This window comes from Ursus arctos, unplaced genomic scaffold (assembly GCF_023065955.2).
Source record: "Ursus arctos isolate Adak ecotype North America unplaced genomic scaffold, UrsArc2.0 scaffold_16, whole genome shotgun sequence".
NCBI lineage: Eukaryota > Metazoa > Chordata > Mammalia > Carnivora > Ursidae > Ursus > Ursus arctos.
This window is the reverse complement of record NW_026622830.1, coordinates 5,535,227-5,560,744: the sequence shown is the minus strand read 5'-3', so window position 1 is coordinate 5,560,744 and position 25,518 is coordinate 5,535,227. Positions and strand designations below refer to the sequence as shown.

The following is a 25,518-nucleotide window of genomic DNA, read 5'->3' as shown; positions in this document are numbered from 1 at the left end:
TCATCTGGCATCTGAAGATTCTTTTAGAAGAACTCCCGGGGGCACCTGGGTGGTTTAGTTGGTTAAGTGTCTGCCTTTGGCTCAGGTCATAATCTCAGGGTCCTGGGATCGAGCCCCACATCAGGGTCCCTGCTCAGAGGGGAGTCTGTTTCTCCCCGTCCCTCTGCCCCTCCACCCTGCCTGTGCTCTGTCTCTCTCTCAACAAATAAAAAAATCTTTTTAAAAAATAAAAGAGTGGATTTGGGGTAGAAGGGCTGAAAAGGATGTTAGAATTTTGGGCTTTGCACAATTCTGTATGTACAAGCTCTCCGGGGCTCTCTGTGCACGTCAAGGGTGCCCTTGAACTTGGAAGAAAAGTTGCAAAGACAGTACAGAGAGTTCCCATATATCCCTCAGTCAGTTTGAATTTCCCGTAACGTTATCATCCCACACGACCAGGGCAGTGTTGTCCCAAGCGAGAGCCCAACACTGGCACATTATTATTCACTACATTCGAGACTCTGGAGCTCACCAGTTTGTCCCTCCCTTTCCTGCTCCGGGGCCCGGTCCGGGACGTGCTGCATTTAGTCCTCGATTTCTTGTTTCTCTGGATTGTGACACTTTCTCTAGTATTCCTTGTTTTGGATGATCGGGCCATTTTGGGGAGCGCCGCTCAGGGGTTTGGTGAAACATTCTCCAATCCGGGTCTGCCTGATGTTTTTTCATGGTTGGCCCAGGGCTAGGGGGTTTTGGAAAAAGACCATAGAGATGAAGGGGGCTTGTCCCCTCCTATCACGGTTACATGATATCCATGTGGTGGTGTTTTTACTCTTAAGCAATTTTGGAAAGATAACAACCCTGCGTGTTGGCTGTAGATGAATCTATGGAGACAGACAGACAATATGCCAACCAAAAGTGTGGGAGGTGTGTAACGCCCTCCTCTCTGCCTCCCTTGCTACACGATTTTTGAGGAACTTTCTCTGACATCCTGCAATCTGACTTGGCCAATTTCCTTGCTGAAATCAGACCTCGGCACAACACTGAACCCCAGCAGCCCGACTTCCTGGAGGCCGCCCCTCCCCACTGGGCTCTTTGAAAAGGTCGCAGGTTCAGGAGGGTTGGTGGAGGGTGTTGACCTGGGGGAAGCAATGTCTTCAGATTCCAGTGAAGCCCTCAGTCCCGGGTCTCCCCTCTGGAGAGGAGAGAGAGAAACCAGAGGGTGCAAGAGAATGTTTAGCATCTTTTGAGAGGAATGGAGCCAAAAATGAGTCCTCTGGTGGAGAGGCCAGTGGGGAAGAAGGCGTTTTGTTCTGGAACGGGACAGAGCTGGGGCCAATGCCCCTTTAGGCGTATTAGCTGGTGCCCCACGTGCAGGTTACACCACCTCTCTGAGCCTCACCCTCCTCACCGCAGGAAGGGCTAATAATGTGCTGACAGCACAGAGGAGGCGATAAAGCCGACGATCTACGGACGCCGTGTGTTGGCACCTCTGCGGTTGTGAGACGCGTTGCCCTGGACACAAAGGGAAGGTGTGCGAAGATGATGCGACTCGTGACCGTGTAGGGGACCATCTCTGGGGACATTTGGGGGACAATCCCCCAGACCAGACTCTGCCTCTCCCAGCAGAATCTGCTGCTTTCCAGGCCCGAGAACAGCTTGGCAGTGCCTGTCTCCGCCCCGCTGCTCCCCGGACCCCGCCTGCGGCCCCTGTGGTTCTAGAAATCAGCGTGTCAGAAGCTGCGATTTCCGGGGTTGCTGGCCACTGGCGGCATGTCTCCCCCGAAGCCCATCACCAAATCCTCTGCTTTGTAGTTGAGTTCGGTTTCCCGAGTCCAGGCCACCCCGGTCAGGAGCTGCCTCCCCCGAGGCCTGGACACCCCCCAAAATGGCACATGGGGCTGGTGACGGAGCAAGTGGTGCTGGGCGAGTCCCTCTCTGCTCGCTCAGGTCTGGCGCCTGGGGAGGTGGCTGCTGGCGGGGTGACTGCTCTCTGCGGCTCTCCACGCGGGGCTGGGACTTCCCCTCCCACCATGGCGAGAGGGGAGCTGGGCTGCTGGTGTGCGGACCCCCCGGTTCCCTGCAGCCAGGGCCTCGGGGCTCCCCGGGTGCCCCACGGACACTGTCTGCGCCTGTCGGCCCCCAGAGCGCCTTCCCCCAAGCCTTGCCCTCCAGGGGCTCCTTCACCTAACTGTCGTGGCTCTTCTCAGCCCATCCGCTTCCTCCAGAGCCATCTGGAGAGTCACCAGCAACAGCGCCCCTCGGCCTGTCCCAGGCTTTCCTGGCGTCTCCTCAGCCTCCATGCCGTGGATCTGGATATGACTTCGCTTAACTATTATTGATCAGCCCTCCAAAAAGCTTCTGTGTCTGTAATCTCATTTAATTCCCACAGGATCCCTGCCAGCTGGTGGGACGAGCCCCCCGGCCCCAGTTTGCGGTGGGGAGCTTGAGGCTCCCAGAGCTCAGGCCGCTGCCCAAAGCTACGGAGCCAGGAGGAAACAGAAGTGGGGTTTAGACGCAGGGCAGTGTCCTTTCTGGGCTCGTGCTTTTTCCGCGTGGCCACACGGAGCCCTTCTGGAGCCCTTCCAGCGGGGCTGGGACTAGGGAGAGGCCAGGGAGGCATTCCCTCGGGCACAGAAAATGCTGTCATCAAGATAGATACGATTCTAATGCCACTTAAAAAAAAACAAAATGCAAAAAACATCCCCCAAAACAAAAAAACCAAGCTCCCCTCCCCCACAACGATATACAAAAAAGGAAGACATTAAACAAAGCCAGGCTACATACGGATGTGTCCCGGCCCGGTCCTGCCTCACTCACCGTGCCCGAAACCCGCCTCTGGAGCCCATCAACGTCCTTAACGCAAACAGAGGCAGCCTCTGGACTGCAGTTCCCGGTTCGAATTTACAGATCGAAGGCTTCACCCACCCCACCTGCCCGTTTTTATTATGCACACTTCCCAGCACGCAAGAGGTGAAGGGGCTTAGTGTGCCCTCTTTATTGCCCCCTCTGGGCCAGAAGCACCTCACAGGCTTGGGCAGCGCCGGTGGGGGGGGCACCAAGGGCAAGGGCACCTCTCCCCTGCCCCAGACCCAACAAGGCCCCGGGTGTCCGCGTGCACAGTGAGCCTTAGAAGCCAGCCCTGGCGTGAGGTCAGATGGCCCTGAGTTCAAATCCTCGCCCCAGCATCTCGCCCGCTCGGTTTGACAATGATTATTAAGTGCGGGGCGGGGGGAGGTGGGTGTCCTGCTGCATCCTTTGTAGACCCTCGGGGATGCTTAGTGGTGTGTGGGGACATATTGGATGTTGCAACTTGGGGGGGGGTGGCTGGCGTCTGTGGGTAGAGGCCAGAGAGGAGGCGACACCCCATCCCATGCGTTCCAGTCCCCACAGCAGAGTCATCCAGCCCAAAGGACTGTTGTGAGGTTGAGACGCCAGCCTCATGGGCCAGGCGCTGTCATTATCTGTTTTGCGGAGAAGGAAACCAAGGCTGGAGGGGAGGGTTCTGAAGCCCGCCCCCGTGTGGCATGTGGGGACTGTGACAGCCCCTGCGAGGGTTCAGGGTTCGGTAACAAACCAACAGCTCATTCATTCAGTCGACTGACGACTGACGTTTTTACCAAACAGCTACTCCGGGTAGGTGCTGGGATCCCATTGGCATGTGGGGCACACAGCAGGCATCTAATAAATGCTGCTGATCACAATAGAGGCACAGAAGGACCTATGGCCATTATCCATCAGGCTCTGATGATACCGTCTGTCATCCCCGTTTTATGTTTTCTTTGGGAGGCAGTGAGGTCCTCTGGGGCGGCCTCCGGCTGGGGTTTTCTGCTCCCTGCCCACAAGTCCCAGGTCTCTGCTCAGAGTCGGGCTGTCCTGGGGGTCCCCAAAGCACTGGGGTCCATGGCCTGGGCAGCACCCCAGTGTGGCCTATCTGGGGAACAGATGTGCTGTTTGCAAACCTCCGGCCAGAGGCCGCCAGGTGGGACGGAGGGGGCCCAGTTCCGGGGACACGGTCCCACTTACACGCCTAGTGGGTCTGGCAATATTCAGGACGTACTTATGCTAAAAAGCGATTCCTTGTTTACCTGAAATTCAAGTTTAACCAGCCGTCCTGTGTCTTATCTCCAGCTACCCCTGGACCGCCCTCCCCCACTCACCTCCCTTTCCTGCTTTATTATTTCAGGTAAACTTTCTATTGAGGCGTGAAAAAAGGGGACAAATCTTAACTGACCGGAAGCGTGAGGCTTCACGAAGTACACACCCCGGGTAACCAGCGCCCAAATCTAGAGATGGAACGTGACCCCGGATGCCCCGCTGCGCCTCCGGCCCCACCGCCCCCCCACCCACAGCCCCGCTGTCTTGATTCCCAGCCCCATACATTGACTTTCCTGCTTCGGGGGCATCTGTGTGTGGAAGCACACAGCAGGCTCTCGTGGCCTGTTTGGAGCCGCGTCCCTGTGGCTGGGTGCCGCCTCTGTTCTCCGCAGTCTAGAATATTCTATCATGATACAGCACCCTTGGTTTCCCCATCCCCTGTTGACGGTCATTTCTGGGCTGAGGGTCTTATCACTAGAGCTGCAAAGAATATTCTGGCACAATCCTGCTTTAAATTTTACTGTCACACTTGACAGACATCACCAGTTACTGCGAGGGGTGCGGGGTATGTTCTGTGTGACCGTGGAGCCCAGGCCCTCCTCTCTCTGGTAACCCGGCCCCCGCACTTCGCACTTTGCCTGCACAAAGCCGGGGCTTAGTATGCAGTCGGGTGATGAAAGCGCACCAGCTCTCTATCCCCCGGGCATTCAGTTCAGGGCATCTCAGAGACAATGCCCGTCAAGGATTAGCTCTGGGGCACGGCACTTGGATTTGCATGCATTTTGACTGAGGACCCTGGCAACTGCCATGCAAATGTTTAGGGAAATGTCTCGCTTGGGCCCCGGGAGAGGAAGAGATTGAGTGGACGTGCAGCAGGAACCTGCCTTCCTCCCTCTAGCCGCCCGCCCGCTGGGCTCCACCTGCGTGGGGTGTCCTCCTCCCAGCCACCAAGGACTGCCTGCACTCCCCCCGCCCTGGCAGTCACCACTGGAAACATTCTTGGGCTTCTGAATGCTTCCAGGCCCCCCCGAGTCCACGCAGTGCTGGATGATAAAGGATAATAAAGGATTCCAGCCCCAGCACCGCCCTGGCGCTTGGCCCCTCAGACCTGTGCCATCAGAGTCCTGTAAAAATAGCCTGCCTGTGGCTATTTTGGGTCACGGGAAGCCTTGGGGAGACACCGTGTTCTGAGGAGGACCAAGAGGGAACCCAGAGCAGCCAATTGAGAGGGGAGACGGAGGTCTACAGGCAAAGCTAATGAAGATAGTGTTTTCTAGCAAACGGGAATGTTTGTAAAAATTACAAAATTGTGGCCGGTGTGTAAGAATAATGGGCAACGTTCACATGAAAATGCAGCCGCCTCTCTCTGCTGCCCATCCTGGTTGCCTGCCCGGCCTGGAAGGTATTTGAATTGTGGCCCTGGGAGGGCTCGACCCCGTGGGGGGCCTAGTTGTTGCGGGGGGTGGGGGGCTCAGGTAGCAGGATCGCGGACACACGCTAGCTGGGTGGCGGAGGGCAGTGGGGACCCTGGTGTGTAAAATGGCAAGGTCCCTTCAGAAGCCTCAGCTGAGAGTTCTCTCTTCTGTTTATACACCTGTCCCTTCAGATGGACTCTGCCTCTCAAGTCTTTTCCTTCGAGAAACTAACGTTAGAATGTTTTTTGGAAAGTGAAAAAACATATTCAGTCTGGCCTCTTCTCCCCACCTGCCCCCTCCAGGCTTTATTCTCCCTGGCACCATAACCACCACCCACCCCGTCAGGCAGGCCTCTTGCTTCTTTCTTTGGGGTCTGTTCCTGCCAACAGACTCTAAGTTCTGCCAAGGGCCAGATCGCAGCCTGTTTTGTCCCTAGTACTTAGAATAGAGCCCTGCACACAGTAGGTGCTCCATAAATGTCTGCGGATGTAATCAACCCACTTCATAAATGGTGTGCTTCTTTCTCATTACTGATGATGAAAGCACACTCTGATCTTGCGTCTGGGACTTCGAGATATCGGCGTCTCCCCAAAGCAGGCAAGGGAGTAGCAGGCCGGGGGTTCCCATCCCCGAAAGGAGGAGCAGCAAGGACCTGTCATCACGGGGATAGCAGCCAGAACGGGCCTCCAGGGGTGCCAGGGGCCCATGCCCGGGCTCTAACACCCAGGGGTCCGTGATGAGGACAGAAGGGAGTTGCAGAGTCTGGCGTCTGCCCCTCACTGCTCTGAGGAGCCCACACCAGTCACTCTGAAGGACTGCCTGAGTGTTGGAAGCTTCCAGAAGCTTCCAGCCAGCTTTCAGGTATCTGAAGCAGGAAGTGGACCCTCAGGCAGCGAGGGCTCCCTGTCAGATCCACAGGCATTTCGTGAACGGCTTCAAGAGGCTCACGTTTGCCCTCATTTTCTCTCTGAGAGGCACGGCTAGGGAGGGAGGTCTGCTCCCTGGCTGCTTGGAGAAGCGCTGCAGGTGGCCTGAGCTCTGACTGCCACTGTAGGTCTGAAGGTGCCCTGGTTTTCAGCCCCGGTCGTGGCTGGAGTCCCTGGGGAGCTGCAGCAGTACTCAGCCGCGCCCCACCCCAGAGGTTCTGGTGTGATTGGTCTGGACGCCAAGAGTTTTCAAAGTTCCCTCAGGAATTCTAATGCACATCCGAACTCGAGAGTCCGCGTGTTAATGCATCGTCGCCAATACCCTTTATTGGACACCTTCCGCGTATTAGATGGGGCTTTTGTTTGTTTGTTTTTTAGAGGTTTTTTTGTTTTGTTTTGTTGTTGTTGTTTTTGTAAATGTTACAAACTGCACCCCCTGTGGGGGCCGGGCAGGCCGTGTGATGGAAGCAGCAAGACCAAGTGACAGGCATTCCGGAATGGTGGGGCCTGCGGGGAGCTGTGGCTCAGTGCCGTCCGCGTCATCGTCCTAGGGAGCAGACCCAGGGTGCGGGACCTTCTGTGAGGTCAAGAGAAATAGGAACTGTGAATTTTCACGTGAAAGTAGCCAGTTTAACAGCATCAGCCAATGATCCGGATGAAAGAAGATGGGGAGGACCCGTCCTGCCCAGTGGTCAGACGGAGCCAGCAGGTGGCCGGTTTGGCGCTTTTGCTGCTCCCTTCCCTACGGTCTCCATGGGAGTCAGACACGAGGAAACACTCAGAGAAGTGGTTTTCTTGAGGTTGCCTCGGGAGGCAGAATAATGTCCCCCGAGACGTGTCCCCGTCCTAGTGTCTGTAACCTGTGATATGTCACCTTACGTGGCAGGTGGAACGCAAGTGGCAGATGGCAGTAAGGTTGCTAATGGCTTGACTTTTCAGTGCGGAGATTATTCTGGATTATCCGGATGAGCCTGGAGTCATCACAAGAGTCTTTTAAACGTGGAAGAGAGAGGCAGGAGGGCCAGTGTCGGAGTGAGAAAGAGAAGATGGGCCCTTCCTGGCTTTAAAGATGGGAGAAGTGGCCTCTAGATGCCAGGAAAGGCAAGAGAACAAATTTTACCCCAGAGCCTCCAGGAGGAACGCAGCCCTGCCAACACCTTGACTTTCAGCTCAGTGAGACCCATTCCAGATGTCTGACCTCCAGAACTGAAAAAGCACAGCTGTGTGTTGTGTAAGCCACTGACGTCGTGGCACTTTGTTGTAGTGGCCGGAGGAGACTGATGCGGTTGCCTAGCTAAGGAGGTGATGGTGTTGCGTTCCGAATGCAGGCAGCCTGACTCCGTGGCCCAGGAAAGTATGGACTCAGCCTGGATTTTCTGGGACAACCCTGATTTCGGTATTTGTCTCTGCAGAAGAGATCAAGTTAGGGACAACACAGCTCTGTGCCTATAGGACGAGAAGGGACTTCCTTATTGAATTTATTTTTCCTCTGTAGCTGTCGAACCCCCACGTGGCAAGGGCCTTAGTAACCTCTAACATCCTCTCTCCCCATAGGAATGGACCCCCGACTGTGAGCAGGGGCTGCCCAGAATATACCCTACACTTCCCAGCCTCCCTGGGGGCTTAGGTATGGTCATGGGACTGTCATAGGCCAATGGGAAGCACTCTTAGAGGTAAGGGGTGCACCGAGTGGAGCCATCCTGGACCGTGCAGACAGGGCATCACCTTAGGAAAGGGACCCAACAGGCTCCTCCCCAGGGCGGGCATTTAGAAGGGTCAGCAGTAGGCATGTAGGGCCTGGAAGGCCTTTACTAAAAAGCTGTCTGTGAAATATCATGTTTTTATCTCCTAGAAAACCTGCTGATTGAATTTCCCCCCTCTATTGGTTAACTTAGTTTTGGCTCGAGAGGCTTCACCAAGTTTTTGGGGTCTTAGGCTTTTTTAACTTGTGACTCTGCCATCCTCATGCTCCAAAAGTTGCTTGAGCTCCAGCCATCGAATCTCCTTTCCAGGTGGGGAGAAGGACAAAGGAGGAGAGAAGGGTAATGTCCTCTGCTCCTTTTAAGAACACTTTCCACACTGCTGTGTCCGATGGCCACACCTCACTGCAAGGAAAATGTGTCTTTATCCGGGGTGGTCCTGAGACCAGCCAAAATAATAACTGGGGCAAGAGAGGAACACAGATACCGGGCACAACCCACACTTTCTGCTATGTTCTGCCCAATCAGATCTGTTCAAAGGACCGCGTGACGGCGGGTGGGAGCTTGACGGAACAGTGTGGTTCAAGTCGGTGGGCTGTGTGGTCTTAGATGGGCCACTCGACCCTTCTGGGCCTCTTGTGCTCATCTTCAAAATAACCGAAGTGGGATAACATGGTCTTTAGTGTGTCTTTCGGCAGAATCTTCTTCTGTGAGTCTGAGAATTGCTCTTTTTCAGCACAGAGTATGTTGTGAGACACAAAGAAAATGGGTGAACGGCATGCGTGGTGCGTCTTTGGTGTCAGGCTGATCAGGCCTCCTGTCCTGAGGGTCCCAGGGAAGCGGCCTTCCTGGCCCCCCTCTCCCCTGTCTTCCCCCCGCCCCCAGCCAGACTCAGGGGCAGGTTTGGGACCAAATGACTACCAAGCACCCAGCACCCCACCTCCCAACGCCAGCGGCACTGGCCGATCAACATTTTAACTGAAATAAAGTAAGAACTGGGTCTGTTTCCTTGTGCTGCTGTAACGAATGGCCACCCGCCTAGGGGCTGGAGCCGCGTGGAGCTCTTCTCTGGCAGAGCCGGAGTCCAGAAGGCCCCACGGTCTCGAGGGGCTGAGTTCCTTCTGGAGGCTCCGGGGGAGAGCCTGTTTCCTGCACGTCCGGGGTGTTGGCAGAAGCCAGCGTCACATGGCTGGAGGCCTGACGTCCTGGGCAAGCAGCAGTCTGCTTACCACAGGAATGAGGTCCTGGGTGTCTGAGGTAATGAACGGCTTTGTTTCCAGAAACCAAATTGTCATTGGGCAGCTAGGCCCCCGGTTGTGTTCGGTCTGCAGGTGGCAGGTAGCCAGTTAGGTGGAGGTCAGGGGGAAGCCGGGGGCCGGGAGGCACCGGCCAGGCCGTAGGCCCCAGTGTCCTTTTCCTCCCCACTTCTGAGTGTTCCTGGTCCCTGTTATTCCGGGCTCGGGGGTTCCCTGCCTCCCCGGCTAGCGCCTGCCCGTACGCACAGCTCGCCAAGGCCAGCTCGCTCTTTCTAGCGCGCACTTCCCCATACCTCCTGAAACCTTGTGCCCAAGGCAGAGAGCCTCTCTGGTCTCCACCCTTGGCCCGGCTCTCCCAGAGGACAGCTCGCGTCTCAGGTTAAGGACCAAGTGGCCAAGGGGGGCCGTTTCGTTGAGGCCTAGATGGTGGGGTGCTCACCTCCGCACCCAGCTCTGCCCTGGCAGTGGCTGGGGAGGCAGGCCATGGGGGCTCGGGGGCCCGGGCTTCGGAGTCACCCTGTCCGGGTTCAAATCCTGGCTCCACCTGTGAGCTGGGGAGCCTGGAGCGTGTTTAACTTCTCTGTGCTTTGCTGGCCTCTCTTGTAAAAGGTGAATAATGACGGCATTTCCTTCAAGGAATGGTTGATTAAATGAGATGATCAGCGCCAACTGCTTGCATGGGGGAGAGCCTGGAACATTCGCCATGGGTTGGCAATCCCACGGTTATTACTGTCTTGGACGCAGCACATGGTCCCCACTCGCACTCTAGCTGTGGGCTCGGTGGGCGTCCCGTATCAGCCGAGGCTCTGTCTGGGCATGATGTGTGCAGGGGCACGGGGTGCTTGGGGGGCAGGGAGCTGGCATGGGTTTCTCCCCGGTTTGTACTCCTTGTAAAGAAAAGTTCTAAAAGCAGCAACTTCAACCCTCTTGACTTGAGCCTCTGTTTCCCTTTCACAATCCGTGTGAGGTGGCTTTGACCTTCGATCTCGCCCCGCTCAGCACCGGGGCTGTCTAGGCACAGCTGTGGCCCAATTCCTCAGGCTGTTTCTAAAGGGCAGACGCCGTCCGGGACTATCCCATGTGACCCTCGAAGTGCCTTGCAGAAGGTGGGATTACCCTCAGTCTATATAGATAGTAATAATGACAGGAGATACTCACTTAGCACTTCCTAGGTACCAGGGTCTGTGCTGGGCATGATGAAGAATCCAAGAGATGGCCTGTCCTACAGAGAGGGAACTAGCTTGGGGTTCCTTACAAATGGGAGGATGTCGCAGGAATCTGAGACCAACCTGGTCATAGCCTGCGCTCTTTCTTCTGTCCCCTGATTAAACAATAATTCCAGATTTTTAATTTCCTCCAAAGCACCATCTTCCTCCTTGACGTCATGCTGAGCACATTTGGACATGGGGAGAGAAGGGGAAAAAGTCACCGCCTCCTAGTTGAGGCTTGGTTCCGCTGATAGATGTCCTTGCGAAGCCACATCGCGTTGCAAAGAGAAACATCGGTTGTGAAAGATGAATGTTGTGCCCGTCTAGGTCAGACTTAGAAAGCCCCACGCGGGGAGTTGTGCTACTTAGAAATATTGCTTATTATTAGGGTTGCTTTTACCATTTGGTAAGGAATTTAAATTCCCCATCAAGAAAATGAACTGCGCTTAATTTAGAAGAATCGTCTTGGATTTCCACTTCTTTCTAAATAGTCTCAGGGAGAGAAAAGGGACACGTGGACAGTACAGGTGAATTTTGCTGTGTATTTGTAAAATTCCAAAGTGTGTGCAAATGAGAACACACACGGGTATACGGGTATTAGCTTGAACTTGCTGCTAGCATGCCATTCTTAACTCACTTTGAAAAAAACCCAATACATTAAAAAAAAATCTTTACCACGCTGCTATGGTAAACGGAAAACACTATTACTTGTCAGAAGCAACAATCATCATTGTCATTATGAATAGGGACATTGTGAGTATTTACCTCGTGGCAGAAACTGCCAGAATGCTTTATAGATTGTGACACGTTCCTCCTCATGGATGTTACTCTAGGAGGCTGGCTCCGTTATTCCCATTTTACGGATGAAGAAACTGAGGTCCAGTCCTCTTAGTACGTTAACAATAGGGGTGTCGATGAAGACATGAAACCTACTTCGATCCAACTTTGTAATATCTCTGAATTGCCCTGTTCCCCTCTCCCTGTCCCTGACTCCACTCACCTATCTCCTGTCATCCTTAAAAGTTGAGAAACTTGGCCTGGCATCACCCCTCCGCCCCAGCCTAGGCTGGAGGATGCCCTCTCCCCTCCCACCTCTGTAGCTCAGAGGCACCCACCACGTGCCTGTCCATATGCACCTTCTCCTGAGCAGGAGGGCTCCTCCAGGGCAGGGACAGGGTCCCCCCACCCCCCCTCCCCAGCCTGGGCACACGGTGGGGTTCGGCAAATGCTTGCTGAGTAGATGAGTGGAGGAAGCCAATGCGGAAAGCAAGTCAGATTCAGAGTCCGGCGTAGCTGAGCTGCCCCGGGTGCTTGAGGTGGTCCTCGCCTTTGGTTTTGGTGATGACGTGTCTCTTTCCAGGGCCTCTGTGCTGAGCCTCTACAAAATGGGACAACAGGGGAAGGGAGCCACACTATTGCGACTCAGCGAGTGAGTGAATATTGCGGAGTCTGGAGCCGCTCCTGGCGCATAGCAAATGCTCAGAAAGGTCCATAACGGTACCATTACTTATTATCATGCTATGTACTGTCTACATACAATTACTATTTATGACAGGCGATGCTGATGTTCCATTCACTGCCGTGTTGTGAGGTTTTATTTACAAATAAGCTTATTTGATTCTTAAAAGTGAGTTGAAAATGTAAATATCAGTGCAGTGGTACCCAGGTCTGGTCCAAGTCCTGCAGTGGTATTGAACGATGCGGTAACAAGACCCCCCAGGGGAAAGGAACTCAGTGTGGGGCAGCTTTTGTAATCGAAGCCTGGCCGCGCTGAGCCCAGCACCATGCTGCCATCTGTGTGGCCCGGGGGCAGCGTGTCGGTGTGGGGAGGCCGAGGTCCTGAATCCTGGATGTGCGGCACCCAGGACAGCCTCCACCCCAGACCAGGGCTGGTATTTTTAGTGCACAGGCACCCTGCACAGCCTCCTACACTCTGACCAAATTTAGAAATCTCGAGAGGTCTTTGCACTTCCACGCCCTCAGTAGGAGCAATGAATGAAAAGGCGTCCAGCTGCCAGTCTAGCTAGAGCCGTCCCTAAGGTTCGCAGGGCTCTCTCTGGAGACTGGTCAGGAAGCCCAAGATTTATCCAGCAGCGAGAGAAAGCAAGCTGCAGAATCCCGTGTGTGGTCTGGGGCTACTTCCGCAAAAGCACAACAAAATCCCCCACGTGCGAGTGTGTCCGGGCTGCAGAGCCAGGAGAGGGGTGTGCGAGCGCCCCCCCCGCCCCCCGCCAAGCTGCCAACAATGGGATTGAGAGTATCGTGGGAGACGGGGTGGCGCTGGAGGTTGGGGGGCTGAGTAACTGTGTGTGCTCTTATCAGCGGTTTATATTTACCGTTTCCTTTGTTAAAACAAGTATGTGCTACTTCTGAAATTTGAAAACCCTGAGCACTGAAAGTCTAAAAACATCCCAAGACTGAATGAAAAGCCTCAGCGCGAAGGCTTTAGGGAATTACAGTGAACCAAGTGCTTCCAAGACCGCGAGTGGGAGCCCCTCACTGTTTCTGACAACCACACGTCCACTGCCTCCCTCTTCCCTCATCGCCCAGATGTTCTCGGAGCCTCTTGCTCAGGGCTCTCGTTCCCTGGTGCTAACTCCACCCCCAGGCCCCAGGGAGGGGCGTGGCCACGGCTGGCCAATCAGAGCACGGCATGTCCCTGGCTCTCCAGGGCTGGGCTGGCTCCTAGCAGGGAAGACGACTGTTGACATTGGTGGAAACAGAAAACCCAAAACCCTTTGCTGAAGAGTTACTGCGGGACCTCCTGTCTCACACACCAGTTCATTCCCTGTTGGCGGAGCTTGTCCGAGGCTTGTCTCAGTTGGGATTGGGTCTCTGTGAGCAAAGGTCTGATGGAAAATGATCAGGAGTGTTGCATATCGGTGGTTAAACATGGCCAATATTACAATTAAATAAGTTTATAATTAAATGAATTATATTAAAAGCAAAGTTAGTAAATACCCAGAACTTATCGCTCCCTAGCTTGTTTTACTAGGCTTGACTATTTTCCATGCCCTTGGGGTGATTGACCTCTGTTGTCTCTTTGCAGTGGAAATGCCCTCTGATGTGTGTGCCTGAGGGTCTCTTCCCAACTCCACACCCAGGGAGTCACGCTGGTAGCTTGGACCGTGGGATCTGGCAAACACCACCAAGAGGGTTCTCCTACCCAAAGCCCTTGTTAAGTGCTTACCAGCAGAAAGGAGTCCAGGTAACACATGCAGGGACTCGTCTGTTCTTCAGGAACCCCGAGGAACAGGAAGGAGAGAGTGGAAGCATCTTCAGGTCGAGAACCACGCTGTATCTCATTTGGTTTTCCCAGCATCTAGCTGAGACATTGAATTTATGCATGTCGACTGACTTGCAGAAATGAGGCTCCAAGACGTCAAGGGCTTTGCCCGAGGTCACGTGGGGTGGGGTAAGGACCTGAGCCCTGCTACTCCAGATCCTGAGCCTCACCTTGGGATCAGTTCTCTTTTGCGCAGTGCTCTCCGACACCCCGCTGGCTGAAAGGCCCTGTGTGTGGCTGGGCCGAAATGCTCTGCGGCCAGCAATCAAGGAGAGTCTGCTCCTCCCAGGGGCCCTAAAGTTCAAGGCCTCTGCTTCCAGCACTCATTTCCTGGCAGCTCGCAAATTTGCAACTTTAGCAAGCGCATGGGCACAGCATTTAATAACACAGAGTTCCAAGTTGAGGAGGGCATGGCTTTTCAAAACACGTGCAGCAGACACCCAAAGGACAAATAGACAAACCCACGATTACAGTCGAAAACCTCAGCACTCTCCCCTCTAAGCTGGTGAAAGAACAAAAAGACAGAAAATCAGTAGGGATATAAAAGACCTGGGCAACACTATCCACGTGACCTGACATTTTAGAACATTCCACCCAACAGCAGGATACACATTTTTCTCAAGTGCACATTGAACATTCACCAAGGTGGACCTTCCTCTGGACAATAAAACGAATCCGAACAGATTGAAGAGAAATGACATCAAAGTGTTCTCTGATCATAATGTAATAAATCTGGAAACCGCTAACAGAAAGATATCTGGGAAATTCCCAAAGATTTGAAAGTTAAACATACCTCTAAATAACCCATGGATCCAAGTGGGAATCTCAAGGGAAAGTAGAAAATATTTTGAACTGACTACAAATAAAAACACAGCATATCAAGATTTAGAAAATGCAAGTAAAGCAGGACCGAGAGGGAATTTTGTAACATCAAGTGCTTACGTAAGAAAATGAAAAATGGTTTCAAATGAATTACCCAAGCTTCTACTTTAAGAAACTAGAAAAAGAGTGGCACATTTAATCGGAAGGAGTGAAGTGATAAAGATAAGAACAGCAATCAGTGGACTTAAAATCAGGAAAATAAGAGAGAAAATTAACGAAACAAAAAGCTGGTTCTTTAGAAATATGAACAAAATTGATAAACCTCCAGCCAGAGGTGACCATGGCGGAAAGGGAGAAGACAGAATTGGCAATGTTAGGAAGGAAGGAAGGAATTGCTGTAGGCTCTCCAGACATGACAAAGATAATAAAGGAATATCACAAGCAACTTTATTCCCTAGAATCTGACAGCTGAGATGAAATGGGCCGATGCCTGGAGGACATGAATTACCAAAGCCCACTCAGGCAAGAAAACTCAGCCATCTAAAAGAATGACATCTTGCCATTTGCGACGGTGTGGGTGGATCTAGAAAGTACAAAGTTAAGTGAAGTAAGTCAGACAGAGAAAGATAAATACCATGTGATTTTACTCATATGTGGAATTTAAGAAACAAAACAAATGAACAAAGCCAACAAGAGACAAACCAAAACACCAGACTCTCAAATAATTACAGAGAACAAACTGGTGGTGGCCAGAGGGCAGGTGGGTGGGGGATGGGTAGGAAAAAAGAAAGAATAGATAACCGGAATAATCCCGTAGTTATCAAAGAAATGGAATTCACAGTTACCACTTTCTAATAAAGAAAACTCCAGGTCAGGTGCGTTCACTGGTAAATACTATCAATTGAGGAGGAAATAATCCTAACTCTATACAAACTCTTCTGGAAAACAGGAGAGGAGGGAACACTTCCTAATTCACTTTATAAGGCTAGCATTACCCTAATACCAAAGATATTACAAGAAAACCATGACCAATATTGCTCGTGAACATAGATGAAAAAAATGCTCAACAAAAGATTATCAAATCAACTCCGGCAAAATATAAAAAAGAATACATTATGACCAAGTAAGGTTTATCCTGAAATGCAAGGCTGGTTCAACATTAGAAAATCAGCCAATGTAATCCATCATATCAGCAGATATAGAAAAAGCATATAGTCATCTTAATTGATGCAGAAAAAGCACTTGACAACATTCATTCATGATGAATTCTCAGCAAACTGGTAATAGAAAGAAATGTCCTCAACCCAATAAAGGACTTTTACAAAAAGCTTATAGCTAACATCTTACTAAATGGCAAAAAACTCAGTTTTCCCCTAAATTGGGAGCAAGGCAAAGATGTCTATTCTCACCACTCCTATCCAGAGTCACACTGGAGGTCCCAGACTGTGTAATATGGCAAGAAAATAAAAACGGAGACAGATTGGAGAGGGAGATATAAAATTGTCTCTATTTGCAGATGGCATGATTATCTATACACAAAGCATAAAGGAATCTACAAACTACCAGAACTGATTGTAAGTGAGTTTAGCAAGGTTGCAGGATACCAGGTCAATATGCAAAACGCAACTCCATGTTTCTGTACTAGCAACGAACAAAAAGAAACCAAAATTTCAGAAACAGTACAATTTATGATAGTATCAAAAAACAAAACAAAAAACCAGGAAAAACTTTGGTATAAATCCAATATCTGTGCGAGATCTACATGCTGAAAACTACAAATGGTGCAAAACGTAAAAAACCTAACTAAATAGAGAGATCTACTGTGTTCATGGATTGAAGGACTACATTGTCAAAATGCTAAATTCTTTCCAAAAGGATCTATAAATGTGTATCCCCACAAAGTCTCAGCAACATTTTCTTGTACAAATCAACAAGTGTATTTGACAGTTTACAGGGACAGGCAAAAGAATGCGGATAACCAAAACAGTTTAGGAAAAGAAGAACCGTGTTGGAGGACTCACATTTTCTGTTTTGATGCTTACTCTAACGTTAGAGTAATCAAGGCAGCCTGGTGCTGAGGAAAGGCTGGATCAGTGGAACAGAATGGAGTCCAGAAACAGATCCCCACACGTGTGACCAATTTGCTTTTGGCACAGCTGCAAGGGGATTTCAATGGACGAAGGAGAGTTTTTTCAATAAGGGGCACTGGAACAATTGGTCATCCACAGTGAAAAAATGAACCTTGATCCACACCTTGAAAACTTGACTCAACATAGATCACAGACTTAAATGCAAAAGAGTAAACTTACAAGACTTCTAGAAATAAACCTAGGAAAATATCCTGTGACTTTGAACTACGTGGAGATTATCTATGCCACTAACGGAATGAGTCATCAAAGATAAGATAAATTAGATTTCATGAAAACTTGTTAAAAAATCTGCTCTTTTAAAAACACCATTAAGAGAATGAAAAGACTAGACATGGACCATGAGAAAATATCTGCAAAATATATGTCTGATCAAGAACTTGTGTCCAGAGTCCATAAATAATTCTCCAACAACCCAATTTTTAAAAAGAGAAGATCTGACCATTTTACCAAAGAAGATATGCAGATGACAAAGAAGCCCCTGGGGGGATTTTCAAAGTCACTAGTTCTTAGCGAAATGCAAATTTTTTTTTTTAAGATTTTATTTATTTATTTGACAGCCAGTGAGAGAGGGAACACAAGCAGGGGCAGTGGGAGAGGAAGAAGCAGGCTCTCAGTGGAGCATGGAGCCCCATGCGGGGCTCGATCCCAGGGACCTGGGATCAGGCCCTTAGCAAAATGCAAATTAAAGGCACCAGGGGATACCGCCACCTATCAAGGAGGATGGCTAAAAACAAAACAGAGCAAACCCTGGCAAAACCAAGTGCTAGCAAGGCTGTGGAGAAATGGGAATGCTCACTCCCGGCTGGTGGGAGTGCGGAATGGTGCAGAAATTTGGGAAAAAGTTTGACAGTTTCTTTTGAACTTAGACATACATCTACCTTAGGACTCTGAATTCTCACCTCGCGAGAAATGAAAATGCGTGCTCATGCACCAACGTTGATGCTGGCTTCATTCATAATCTTCCCGAACTGGGAACAACTCGCACGTCCTTGAGCTGGCGCGGGGATAAGCAAATTGCAGAACATCGTACAGTGGAATATGACTCAGGAGTAAAAAGGAAGGAGCAGGTGGTCCGCACAAGAGCAGGGCTGAATCTCAGAGGCATTCTGTGGAATAAGAGAAGCCAGACCCAAATACACGGTGTGTGATTCCTTCTCTATGATAACTGGAGATATAAAGAAATCAGTAGTTGCCCGGGGTGGGAGTAGGGTATGGCTGGCTCCAAAGCCAGATGGAGTGACGGACATGCTCTGAATCTTGACCGTGGTGTTGGTCACACGACTGTGCATTTGTCAAAACTCATAGAATTGAACACAGAGGGGGAATTATGCCGTAGCTGTTATACCTCAAAAAAATATGTACGAAAAAGAAAAAAAAAAGGCGTTCTTGGAAAATGGCACGAAGAAGGATTCTGGTATCCATTTCACTTAGATAAAAAGTGTGATTAGTAAACTAATTTGCATTTGGCCGCCATTTGAAGGCCCCACCTTCCCATGACTGATTTCTGGTTTTTCATGGAATTTTTTTTTAAAACAAAAAAATTTGAAAAGTATGAGTATCTATCTGGACACATCCAGTCCTCCATGCTGAGGTCATCCTACCTGTTGAAATAAAAGGTAGGAATAATATTTTTTTTAAGATTTTATTTATTTGGGAGAGAGAGAGAGCATGTGAGCAGGGGGGAGGAGCAGAGGGAGAGAGAGACTCCCCGCTGAGCAGGGAGCCCAACTGGGGACTCAATCCCAGAACCCCGAGATCATGACCTGAGCCAAACGCAGACGCTTCACCGACTGGGCCACCCAGGTGCCCCTCAAAGGTAGGAATACTTTTTAAGAAGACCCAGCTGTTCTGATTCTGAAATGGGTCAGGATGACTCAAAGTGGAACATTGACCTGACGCAGGCCCAAACAGCTTGCCAGGTCAGACAAATGCATTTTCCAGTGGTCAGCGTGTCTTGTGTGTCCTGTCAGCCAGAGAGGGTCACTCCTGTGCCGCCAGCAGAGCCCGAATCTTCTGGCCGTCTCCCTCCCCTTCCCATGGGCTATGCTCTGTCACTGTAAAACAGCTGTCACATTCGCGCCCCGGTCACCTGAGTGTGTGATCTCAGTGCTAAAGCACGGAGGAGGCCCAGCAAATTCCACAACATGGGTCACGTGTCACTCCCGGAGCTCTGCCTTCTTCCATTCCTTCTGGAACGAAAACCAGTGGACAGGTCCCCAGAGAGATGCTGAGTCGCTGTCTTTGAGTAGAACCACCTAGAAGGAGATGCTTAGGGCCTGGCTGCTGAACACATGTTCAGTTTTCCCAACATTTGTGAAAACAGGGAAGAAACCAGCCTGGAGAGCAGGTGCCCTCCCCTCCCCCCCCCCGGGGTTGGCTTCGCCCCAAACCTGGTTATGGAAAATGCTGATTCTCAGGTGCCACTCCCCCAAGAGTCTAATTCTGTGGGCCTGCGGGGGTCCAGTCCGGGAGTCTGTATTTTTCACAAGCTCTCTAGGTCATCCTGACACCCTGAGATTCCCAAACCACCGTTGTTGAGGGCCTTGAGGGAACTGGAAATTCCCCCCAGGGTTGACGGGATCAGATGAAGGTCAGGTGTGTCGTGTGTCCAGACACATGCAGAGCCATGCTTCGGGAGGAGCCCTGCTCACCAAGGCAGATGGACAGACCAGGTGGCCGGCACAGTGACAAGCACCTATCCAAATGCCAGGGGACGCTGCTCTGAGCAGGACCTGGGCATTCGGTACTGGCGGCCACCAGAGCAGGAAGCACCTGCAGAGGACGGAGGTGTCCCTGGAAGACCACGTGGGCATGCCGCCCCCTGGCTCCTGCTGCGGGCTGGGACAGCAGCTCCAGCAACTCCCTCCCCTCGCTGAGACCCCGTACTCCCACCTCCTCCAGCAAACACATCAGGCTGCAACCTGGCGCCTCGTGGTTAATACGGCTCTTCTCAGTTTCTTTCTTTCTTTTTTTTTTTTTTTAAAGATTTCATTTATTTATTTGACAGAGCTAGAGAGGGAACACAGGCAAGAGGAAGAAGCAGGCTCATAGCAGAGGAGCCCGATGTGGGGCTCGATCCCATAACGCCGGGATCACGCCCTGAGCCGAAGGCAGACGCTTAACGACTGCGCCACCCAGGCGTCTCTCTTCTCAGTTTCTTAAAAAATTACTTGTGTTTAGTTCTGGCTCTTCTGAGGGGCTGGACGTTCAGTAGTCAGAACACGGATCATTCATGTGGGATCGTGTATCCACATTTTGGGGACCATGTTCTAAATGCCAGGCTGACAACGTCAAAAAAGATCGAGGTCAGCCATTGTGGCCCCTTTGTCGGGGAAGTCATGGGGGGCTGACCCTGTGGTCTCCAGGGTTCGTCCTGGGGGTAAGTGCTCCCGGGGTCTCACTGCTCAGTGGGACACATCCATCCATGAGGTCTAATTTTCTCTACCTCCTCCAAAAATGTCCTACTTTCAAATACTAGCTTTTTAAAGGAGCTGTCATCAGAACTGGGGGCCGGTTTAATGATGCTCCGTGGTTGGGACGGAACAAGCCTGTTTATTCCTGGATTTCCTTTAAAATCAATTTTTGAGCTCCTGGGGGCAGCTGTATTTAAATCCTTCTAGCCCAGCAGCGGACCTTGGCATGCCTCTATAATGAAACTATTTTTTTTTCCTGCTTAAGACAAATTATTTAACTGACAATATGCTTGTTTTTATCAAATAGAACAATCCTAGCATCTCTTTAAAAATTATTTTGTCAGTATTCCCATGTAATTTCAATGCTGCAAGCCCCTTACTCTCATTTTTAGGGGGGAAAGAAGTTCTCAGGCTTTGAAATACCAGCTAAGCTTCGCCCCGCAAACAAGTGTGTGTTTCCAGTTTCCAGGTGGCCGTGAAGGAACAGGGCCGTCTCGGGAAAACACAGCCTTTTCTACCAAGATAGTGACCGATGCTGATTGACTTAAAGTAATTTATTGTCTAGCACGACCTTTTCTGTTATCATTTGACGGGTTCTGATAGTTCAGGCCTCGGGACGTAATTACATAACTATCAGGACGAGTCTTTTAATCAACGACCTTTGAACTCATCTACAAACTGTCCTGTTTCATTAGCAGGAAGTGACAGCAACACGCTGTTTCAGCTCATTTGCTTGCTCCTATGGGCAATATTGCACCACGAGAGCTGTTTGCAGCCTTCCTATATGGTCTCCTGTGGCCGGCTTCCAGCCATGGTGGCTCAGTTAAAAGGGGTTTGTTTTGTTTTGTTTTACCGGATTTTTGGTCCCCACAAGCACGGTGAGCGTCCCGTGCAGGACTCTCTCTGCAGATGCGTGGAAGAATTGGCGTGTGCGTCTTCTGAAATCCTAAACTGTGTATCCTATCATACAAGGATTTATTGAAACAAGGCTCCTAATCACAGTCGTGCCTTGGAAATGATACAAAAGCTACTAAAGCCGCGTCGTAAACGAGGCTGCCACTTAAAATCCGTGTTTTGTCTGATACACTCCATTAAAAGTCCACTGCTGTAAGTTGCTGGGGTCATGTGGAAATAGTCGATTATCCGAGGCTTCGACTAGACGTGTTTAATAGTGCTGCCCATTGAGGCTGGATTGTCAGAGAGAATCCGTGCACAGGGGCTGTTCGGTAAGCTTCTCAATGGTTATCAAAAAGCGTTAACATTTTAAAGGAAACAACGTCTGGAAAAGAAGAGTTTCTTGCCATTTTCAAAAGGTGGGCACTTTATAATATGAACTGCTCCCCGCTCCCCAAGCCTTTCAGCGACTGACCTTGAACAATAAAGAGCATCTGTCAGACCTTTATATAGTCACGCTGTTGTCAAACAGTGTCGTAATCGAAACACCCTTTCCCCAAAACAGAGACGTTAAATTGTGCAAGAGGTGTGCATTCCAGAACGGTTTCCTGCTGGATCTCCAAACCGCCGAAAAGCCTTCTACAACGCAGAGCCCAGCAGAGGGTCCTCCCTCACGGGTTTTGTAAAGGGCCCTTTCTTAGCCACCTCGAGGGCGAGAAATCCTCCCGCTCCTCTGGAACACAGATCGCTTCTGGCTCATCTTTCCGGACGGTGCGAAATCGATCCCGCTGACCGCCACGACTTTGTTACACCTCCGTGTTCCTGTCGGTCTCCAAGAGAGGACGAGTCTGTCCCGATGTTGGAAAAGAAAGAAATGCCTGCCCTCTTGTGGGGACGATTGTCCTTGCTCCTGTCGTGGAAATCCTGGGCACTCATGGGCACTTGAGGAATAAATGAGTTTCTCCTTTTGTCCGGGGGGGGGTCTGTCTGGTGGGAGTCTGGGCACAGAACCGAATCAAAGCTGAACGTGCGCGTTTAGTCCTACGTGATATCCAGGCGCACTGCTTGCAAAACACCGCAAGTGACCTGTGAGAGCCCGTTGAAGGGTTTTTGATGGTGTTTAGATACGCCCTGGGCTTGCGTTTTCCACTGTGTTTCTTTTCCAATGAAAACAATTTAATTGTAGTAATATACAAAAACTGTGCTCTTTGAGCCATTTCTATGTGTGCAGTCAGGTACTGTTGAGTACCTAACATCGTTATGCAACTGGTCTCCAGAGCTCTGTCTTGCAAAACCGCAACTCTATCCCCATTACACGCTGACTGCCCATTCCCGCCCCCGCCGCTGGTCACCAGCATGCTACTTCCTGTCGCTATGAATTGGATGATTCTAACTGCTCAGCGTAAGTGGAATCATACGGTATTTGCCCTTCGTGTCTGGCTTATCTCACTGAGCGTCCTGTCCTCAGGTTTCATCCCTGTGGTAGCCTGGGTCAGCGTTCCCTCCTTTTCAAGGCTGAGTTACGTTCTAGCATGGAGACTGCACATCCATCCACTCACCCACTGCTGGGCGTATGGGTTCCTTCTGCCTTTCGGCTGTTGGGAATAATGCCCACGGCTGCACTAGGCTCTCTCTGAGACCCTGCTTTCCATTCTTACGGGCCTACGACCAGATTGCCAGATCATATGGTAATTCTATTTTTAATTTTTTGATGAACCCCACTGCTCTCCACAGTGGCTGCCCCATTTTCCAGTCCCACCCGCAGTGCACAAGATTCCAATTTCTCCACATCCTCACCAGGCCAAAGGGACATTTTTAAGGACCATCATTCACAGAAAACAAAGACAGAAATTTAAGTCATTTCATTTTATTGAGTTATGCAAAACAGCTTTAAACAACAAATAAGGTGTTACAAAAATTTAGTCACAATAGCGCATAATAAACTATACAATTTAAGCCTCATTATGTGAACTCCATGAATTTGCTCTGACGAAAAGAAGATAATGCCCTTCCGGCTGGAAAGTGCTTCAGTATGTTCACTTTATACAGGGCTTTTGGACTTCGAAGATCAGCATTTTAAGAATTTGGGTTTAGTTAACCGGGTGGGGGGAGGCCTGACACAATGTACCCACGAAGCAAATCATCGTGATGCATGTTTTTAATACCTCACAACTGTATTTGCCAATTATTTCTCGATAAAGGTGAAAAAACGGAACTTGGGACCCATGGATGGTTTTAAACTAGGGGGAGAAGCGTTCCGAGCAAACACATCTGCTGAGCTAAGAAGAAACGTATGAAAAATGAATCATTATAAAGATGGTTACCAGTTAATTTTAAGTACTAAAGAGGCATTTCATATGCTGCTCGAAGCTGAGAAAAAAAAAGTCTCTTCACTGGCAAAGGAGAAATACCAATTCCAGGGCACACGCGGAGTGCAATTTCTTCACGAACACACATTTCATTATCAGTACACATTTCATTATGTTTCTCCTCACTCGGCCCCTTATTTAAAAAACTATCAACAAAGTAGGTTTAGCAAAACAAAAGGGGGATGAACTGTATCCTAGCAGGTGACAACGGCATGTCACCAGGGAAATTTCATACCTGCCAGAAAACATCATTTAGGAAGAATACAAACTCTAAAAGTGAACCTTGCTCGTAGACCAGAGTAAAATAATTACACGTCACCGTCTAGTCTAATCTAGAGGTTTCCATCTTCTACTCAGCTTTGTTTTTCACCATACGAAGATCTTTTTTGTTGAATTTCGAACTAATTAAAAGTATTACGGTAACTTTAAATTTTATGGAAAATTCATTTGTATTAAAAAAGAATATAAAATTAGTTTTTCAGGTTTAAAAAAATCATATTAGAAATATAAAGGGTGTGTACGATTTAACATAAGGTATCCCAGCTTTGGCTGTTGGCTGAAGCACTAAATAGTCAGTCTGTACTTACAGCTGAAATAACGAAGGTCCCCCCCCACCCCAAATTACTGCCCATTCATTGCAGGCCCCCTGCCAGTATCTAGTGAATGAATTCATAGGTTTGAGGTTTTATCCTCCAATCCAAGATCTGGGCCTTTTATAAAATACCTGCCATGGTTTTGAACTATCCAGTGGAAAAAAAATAGGCAAACAATTCCTGGCACTAACCCTAAACTTTGGAAAAATCGAGAGCCTCCATTGTCATGAACTTAGTTGTTTCAAAGAAGATGCTACAAACTTCTAACTTGCTGGAGAGCTGACTGCTGCAAACAGGAACTCGGAATCTCTGTCGCTTAGCCGTCACAGGTCACTTCTTCAGTTGCGACGCCTCCGTAGGGGACAGGAACCACGTCCCCCCGGGCACTGCTCCAGCCTCACGGCGGACACCTCCTTAGCGGCCGCTTCTTGGGGAAAAGACACAGGGTTTGGGCAAATTTAAAATAAAGTCAAGAAATCCGTGCACGTACCTTTTGGAAATAATCCCTTGCTGTTTAACATAACAAACATTTTAGAAAATGATTTTTTCCATTTATAAGACATTCATGGAAGAATTCAGATGACATCTATGTGCTTCAACGGGTTCTGAGCCTCAGCTCTCTACGCTTTTAGGGCTGGATGATACAGTGTTTGGAGCACCCCCGGCCTCCACCCACGGGATGCCAGAAGAATGCTCCTCCTCACTTGCGACAACCAAAACCATTCCCAGGCCTCCCATATGTTCGCGGGGAAGCAGGGCCGCCCCCGCGAGAACCAGTGCGCTACGCTGAACGCGGGTCCTGCGGAACTGGATGGTGGCTTGTATCGGAGCTCAGGGAGTGACGCCGTCAGGATGAGAAAGGCCAGCTGCTCGCAGGACATTTGTCCCTACTGCCCGTGAACCCGTGCAGAGTCGGTTCGGGGTCACGCATTGTGCTGGGCGCCCACCGTGGGCCAGGCCCGGATCCATAACCATCCCCGCCCACCCTCCGCTGGATTCTTGTCAGCACGACTTTGGGAGTTTAAAAACAGACTGTGGACTCTGGGAAACAAACTGAGGGCTTCAGAGGCGAGGGGGGTGGGGGATTGGGATAGGCCGGTGATGGGTAGTAAGGAGGGCACGTATTGCATGGTGCACTGGGTGTTATACGCAAGTAATGAATCATGGAACATTGCATCAAAAACTAGGGATGTACTGTATGGGGACTAACATAATAAAAAATTATTATAAAAAAAAAAAAAAAGAACAGATTACTGTAAATCCAATTATATTCCTCCCTCTACCCATTTCCCAAATTACTCCCCAGAACACCCCCGGACCGTCGCTGTCTGTCCGTGAGAAGGGCAGACAAATGGCCCACACTCCCCAGAGCTTCACCTCCCGTCGGTTCCAGGTTGTCTGAAGATAGGTAG

At 50.3% G+C, this 25,518-nt stretch overlaps 1 protein-coding gene and 1 long non-coding RNA gene across 3 annotated transcripts in view; one reads left to right on the top strand and one right to left on the bottom strand.

The window, feature by feature from the left end:
• Window positions 1–25,349, top strand: part of RBM38 (RNA binding motif protein 38) — an 84,289-nt gene extending 58,940 nt beyond the window's left edge. For both annotated transcript variants that reach the window (XM_057312459.1, XM_044385910.3), the window contains one exon: window positions 13,629–25,349. Coding sequence is in view for 1 of the 2 variants with exons in the window: in XM_044385910.3 (XP_044241845.1) it covers window positions 13,629–13,644 (16 nt within the window). In the remaining variant the exon portion in view is untranslated. The remainder of the gene's footprint in view (window positions 1–13,628) is intronic.
• LOC130543758 (uncharacterized) lies at window positions 11,102–13,858 on the bottom strand. Its single transcript, XR_008959329.1, has 2 exons — window positions 13,770–13,858; window positions 11,102–11,957 (listed from the first exon to the last, which is right to left on the bottom strand). It is a non-coding gene; the product is annotated as an uncharacterized LOC130543758 (long non-coding RNA).
• Window positions 25,350–25,518: the final 169 nt, after the last annotated feature.